We start from the raw sequence: 6000 nt of genomic DNA on the forward strand, positions 1-6000 counted from the left end.
AGTTTTGTTTTCTCCCTGTAATTGTAATTTCTATAATACTGGAGTTGAAGATAAACAATTAAATAAAAGCTGGGTATTTAGAAGAAGAATATTTAAAAAAAAAAAAATATATATATATATATATATATATATATATATATATATATATATCATGTTAAATCTTAGAAAATATAACTCTTCCTATCTTTTCCATGATGTCAAAGACAACGGATACCACTGTTAGGACCTTACCAGACAAGGGTGAAGAGATCAGCAGATATTTCTTGAACCCTTCTTTATTGTCACCGGATTGTTCACCAGCGGCCTTGAAAAAGAAAACAGAAGACATGAGTGACCTCCCTTCTGAGAGCCAAAGAAGCATCCCACTCGCTGTGACTGACGCTTTAGAGCACATTATGGAACAACTCAATGTTTTGACACAGGTGGGCTAGCATGCTTTGTACTTAGGGGTAAGTTATACAGAATAGTCCTGGCTACAGCAGGTTGCAGAACTAGCAGAGCTCAGGGTGGCAATCAGTACAGCAGGGCATGCTCAGCTGAGCTGCCATCAGAAGATCTCGCACAGGTAAGGTCAGAGCCCATGTGTACATATGCATGTGTGCATTGACACGCACTCATGCACACGTGCGCACCTGCCATTGTGCCCTACCTGCCATCTGGAGGCCAGAAGGAACAGTGGAGACTAAGAATGATAGCAGTGGTACTCCATGCTATAGATGTCTCTGATTCTGCTCAGTAATGTTTTACCCGAAGATTTTTGATGTCTCGTGTTCAGATTAGGACACTATCAAAGAAATCTTTAGGGCCATGAGAGAAATGATTAACACATTTGGTTAGTATAAAATTTTGACAATGTGTATAGTTCTTCACAATGAAAATATTCTCACCATCCAGGATATACCTTCCTCTTTCTAAAGCTGTGTTATGTGGATGTCGTGCTCTTCTGGAGGTGATGGTTTTGCATACCTGTTTTAGAATGTTACCTCGTCCTTTGATACCATTTTACCTTCGCAAAGAAGGCATACTGTGGATTTTTATATACCAAAGGTCTTCCAACTGTTGGTCAGTAGATATAGATGTCATTTAAGGGAAGTGTTGCATTGAAATGGATACATCAAAGGTTTCTCCTCCAGCTCTGCTGATTCAGTGTTTTCCCTGAAGAAGTCTTATTGTTCCTCTGATCTATAGAATGAGGTTGCCAATATTTGCCAGAGCAGACCCTGTTACAAGTTATACAGAGAGGCTATAATGTGAGCTAGAGAGATGTTAGTTACTTTTCTAGAGTACTTATTTCAAGTTGAAATAGCTCTTATATAGAAATCATCTCATTCTGTTCTCAAGACTGGCTGTACATTATAATCACCTGGTTATAAAACATACAGACACAGATGGCCAATTCTCATCTCCAGAAGATCCATTGCCATTGGTCTGGGGTAAGGCCCGGTCATTTGTCTTTTTAAGCACCCCATATGATTCTGTTTTACAGCCAAGGTTTAGAGCCACTAATTAAATGAATACTAAAACCATAGATGACATCTCAGGGCCTTTCAAAGCAAGGGGATGTATATGGGTTTGGGGTCCTGACAGATTGTGGAAAAGAGTCATGTGAGAACTTAGAGTCATCACAGGATTTATTTAATTAAAATCATAGTAAAATCACTAACTTTCACTTTGCAGTATTGTGCTAGGGGTGACCGTCTCTGTATTTATCAGATGTGCCTTCCCTTTAAAGGCAGCTTCCCTTTTGGCCTCATGCCAAAGTTGGCTTTGGTTGACTTATTTCCCATAGCGCCATGACTTCTTCACATACACTATCAAATTCAATGTCAGGTCCTTCTTAGAGCCTCTCCCGAGTGAATCTTTCCATTCTCTATTCAGCCTCATGACCCATATTTCCTTCTTACCTGATTCAAGGTTGAATGAGTAGTTTAAGATTTACTAAATGTCTCTAAGATTTTTTATTTTTAATTTTTAAAAACTGGCTTTCTTTTATAATTGAAGAGGTTAAAGCAAGCACAACACACTTGCAAAATAGAAACAGTGCCTCTGTGGGCAAATAGCAAGTAAAACATGTTCTGATTCACTTTAATTCCAGATGACTGAACATCTCTTGACTCAGTTGCAGTGTTTATAACTTATTTGCACTGAACTATAATCAGAAATAAAATTACATTTTATATGGTAGATAAATTGAGTTACCCAGTCTTAAAGGTGTTGATAATATACATACCAACAGCCTTAGCATGTGGAATTGTGATAATACATGTATATGGCAAAATGCTTCGCCCATAAAGCTAACTGAGAAATAGTAGAAAATATTATCAACATAATTTTTAATTAGTCAAAATCTATAGTATGGAATATGAAAGCAAAAGCAATTAAATAATAGTATTTTAAAAATTGTTTACCTTCAGAGGGCCATAGGGAATCAGTTTATTATCTTGAAACTTGTGGACTAAAATAACGAAGCATTTATCTTGCCTTTCCTCTATGAATTCCACCCCTGGATAACCAAGCTTATCTACTCATTCTTGAGGACTATAAATGATGGTATTCTAATTCCATCATTTAAAAAACTTATTAGTTGGGATAATTTATAAATAAGAGACACTTTCCTCAACTGCTTGGTTATCCAACGTCAAGAGAAAAGAAATGATCAAACGTTATTAACATGCCTTCTAGTGAAATAGACCACTACCTGTAGTCTTAACTATAGGTCTTAGTAGAGTTATAGTCTTACAGATCTAATCTGAGTCATATCAAGCCTTTGAATCCAGCTGCCAATTTATAGAAAAGAAGAGACCAGAACAGACTGACCTGCCCCCTTAGCATGCTGTTCTTACAATTCAGTCTAGTGAAAGCAATACAGACAAACTCTACTCTAAATGGCCTGAGCCTGTCAACAAACTGCTAAGAAAGAGAGGATAAGAAGCTATAAAGTAAAAGGAACTTTAAATGACATATCAAACTTTGAAAATGGACGAGACAAAATTATGGTCTCTAAGAATGTACACTTGGAAGATAAAACCATAAAGAAATTCAAGAGAGCGATTACTCTAATGGTGGGATAGTGGCGATTGTCAGGGGAGGGCAGGAGTAGGGATTCTGAGAGGCCCTTGGAAAGAAGTCTAGGGGTGCTGGCACAGTTCTAGTTCTTGACCTTGGATGCCAGTTATAAAGGGATTTTTCTCTTCAGGATTCATTCAGGGACATGTGTTTTGTGCAGCTTCCTGAATCCATTTTATTCTATAATAAAAAGTTTAAAAGAAATCTAAGAGATCAAAGATGAAGTGGTCAACATCACAAAAAAATCAGATTTGTCAGATTTAAAGTAGTACTCGTGTGTGTGTGTGTGTGTGTGTGTGTGTGTGTGTGTGTGATTACATGCTCATTTATTAGCCAAAGGAGTTAGAAGAGCTAAGATTCATCAAGTCCTGTGTGCTGGGCACTCATATAAAGTGTTTTACGTGCATTACTTCATTCAGTCTTTCTAACATCCCTGTGAGGTGCTGTGATTATCTTCAAGGTTTGAGAACCGATGCCGGTCATTATATTTTTGAAGTAAACTAGGTGTCCAGCTGGTATAGATAGGGTGCACCATGGATTGATTGTGACAGTGATCAATGATGACATATAAGTAATACCTGGGCTGGCCATGTGGCATTCCAACCCTCCCCACTCCCCACACTGCTGTGTAGCGTGCAGGACTCATTGAATGCTTCCTGTGGCCTCTTCCCTGATGTTGGTGCTTCAGGAGATCAGACAAGAATTGTCTACAGAGGCCTCGTTTTTTACTGTTTTCTCACCAAAGGCATCAGTTTTTATCTTCTCCCCACATTTCCTGATAGTACCTTTGGCCAATTGTAGGGCCCAGAAGCAGGACAAGTTCTGGGGCTAATTTTTGAGTCCCTTCCTGGCAGAGGGGTGGACGTTCCCATTCCTAAAAGGATCTCCTATGCAGAGATGACCATCATTGTCCTCACCATCAGGTCACCAGGCATTGATTATTTTGTCCTCCTTTTGCAGACTGTTTCAATCTTGGAGCAGCGACTGACATTGACAGAGGATAAGCTGAAAGACTGCCTTGAAAATCAGCAAAGGCTATTCAACATTATCCAACAGAAAAGTTAACCAGAAAAGTGTGAGCAGAGGCATGTTAAATGAACACACGCACATATGCTCAGGAAGGTAGGACACGATGCTTCATGCAACACAACCATGTACTCATTATCATGGCATTTCTTAAAAGGGTGAGCAACAGAACAAAAGACAGAAAAGGCATGATTAATGACTAATTTAAACACACAAATCAATGTCAAGGAGAATTCAAATCATTACCGTTTACAATTGCAGTAATAAAGTGGTAAGTATTCACCTGGCTCTATATTTTCTCCCATATTATTGTAAATGCCAGTTTTTGTTTATAGACCAAATCCTGCCAGGAAAGGAAGCAAATCTCTGAATTTCATTGTTAAATTATTTTCAACTGATCACATTCAGGCAATTCCTTAAAGCAATGGATGTATTTCTTTCATGAAAAACGCCCTTGGGGTGAAGTAATGCTGTTACCCCTAAAACAGCATCCTGTATGCAGGGACCAAGTTAGTAGCCTGACTCATGTTAATGTCAGCTCAAAAAAAATTTTTTTTTTATTCTTTCTTAACAATGCCCTGTTATGATGATCTTATAAAATTCCCAAAGCACAGAATTTCCACAGCAAGAATACACTTATTTTAATTAACAACACACATATGTGACACAGGGCAGTGGGTTTTTACTTAATTTATGGTGTACATGGCTTATCCTTTGCCCAGCCTGAAAGAAAATGAAGAGCTAGAGATGCGTAGAGTGCACGTCTTTCCTCTCGTGGATGAGTGCACTTACTGATTTGGGTTGTGTCCAGACTTATGACCCCAGGTTACAAAAGGGCGCTAGTGGGATTTCAGTATGCTCTGATGCTTGAATGACGCAACCATGATATTTACACACACACACATACACGTATGTCCACGTGCTTCGGAAATGTTGTTGCTTAGGGTGATTTTGGTGGCTGAGTAATAAGTACCTATAATAGTCACATCATTGTCTTCCTGTTTTTTTAAAATGAAAATGAATTGTGATTTGAAACAAAAATGGAAATGAGTCTAGCATTCCAAAAAATGATAAGGATGGTTGGTTACAACTTAAGAATTTTGTTTTACCTAAAAAATAATAATAATAAATAAATAAGAGATTAAATTGAAGAAAAACAAATTAATGTTAGCTTGTTTTTCTGTTAACCTAAATCAAGAACAAAGAAGGTGGGAGAGGGCAGTTCACATTTATGCTGTCTGTAGGTAAAATGGGGAAATGCCATCCATGTTTTGAAAAAAGAAGAAAAAGTCAAGTCCTATTTATGTGGGAGTCTGTATTTATAAATTTTTCCCAAGCAATTTCAATCATATCTATACAGTGGTCTTGTGTTTTTTTAAAAATCACCTCATTGTGTGTTTTAAGTGCCTTTTTGTATCCTACTAGGTGTGAACTTCTAGACGTTTTCAAGAGTTTATAAAGACTAAGTGGCATTGTATTTTTATAGCCTCATTCAAAAGACTAAGAAATGAAATGTCATACTGATTTTTGTTTACAATGTCTCAAGCTTCAAACAATAAAGGCAAAATTTTACCTTTAAGAAAGTTGTTCTTTTTAAGTGGTTAAAACCTTGAAACACTAAACCTCTTCTCCAGCGCAGTCCCCTGCGCACTAGCCTTGTCCTGGAGCATTTGTCAGAGTTTCCTGGGCCCTATTCCCTGACCGCGGGCCCCCCAGGCAGGCGGGGCCCCATCATCTGCGTCTCTAGCAAGGTCGCAGGTGCTGTAGGTGCTTGTTGGCCCACGGCCTACACTCTGGAAACCGGTGCCAGGGCTAAGCCACTCCTTACAACATGGTGTCCCCCGTATTTTTACAGGCATCACAGACTGTATGGTGTCCTGGCAGGTGCCCAGGCTGAAGACCTTTCTC

The 6000-nt window shown here is 38.5% G+C and overlaps 1 protein-coding gene across 4 annotated transcripts in view; it reads left to right on the forward strand.

Annotated features, from left to right (window-relative positions):
- POC1B (POC1 centriolar protein B) overlaps positions 1-5669 on the forward strand; it is a 97835-nt gene extending 92166 nt beyond the window's left edge. For all 4 annotated transcript variants that reach the window (XM_055336650.1, XM_055336649.1, XM_055336651.1 and 1 more), the window contains 2 exons: positions 204-422; positions 4027-5669. In XM_055336650.1, the coding sequence (XP_055192625.1) occupies positions 204-422; positions 4027-4131 (324 nt within the window). In that variant the 3' untranslated portion in view covers positions 4132-5669. The remainder of the gene's footprint in view (positions 1-203; positions 423-4026) is intronic.
- Positions 5670-6000: the final 331 nt, after the last annotated feature.

Source organism: Nyctereutes procyonoides, unplaced genomic scaffold (genome assembly GCF_905146905.1).
Source record: "Nyctereutes procyonoides isolate TBG_1078 unplaced genomic scaffold, NYPRO_anot_genome, whole genome shotgun sequence".
NCBI classification, from domain to species: Eukaryota; Metazoa; Chordata; class Mammalia; order Carnivora; family Canidae; genus Nyctereutes; species Nyctereutes procyonoides.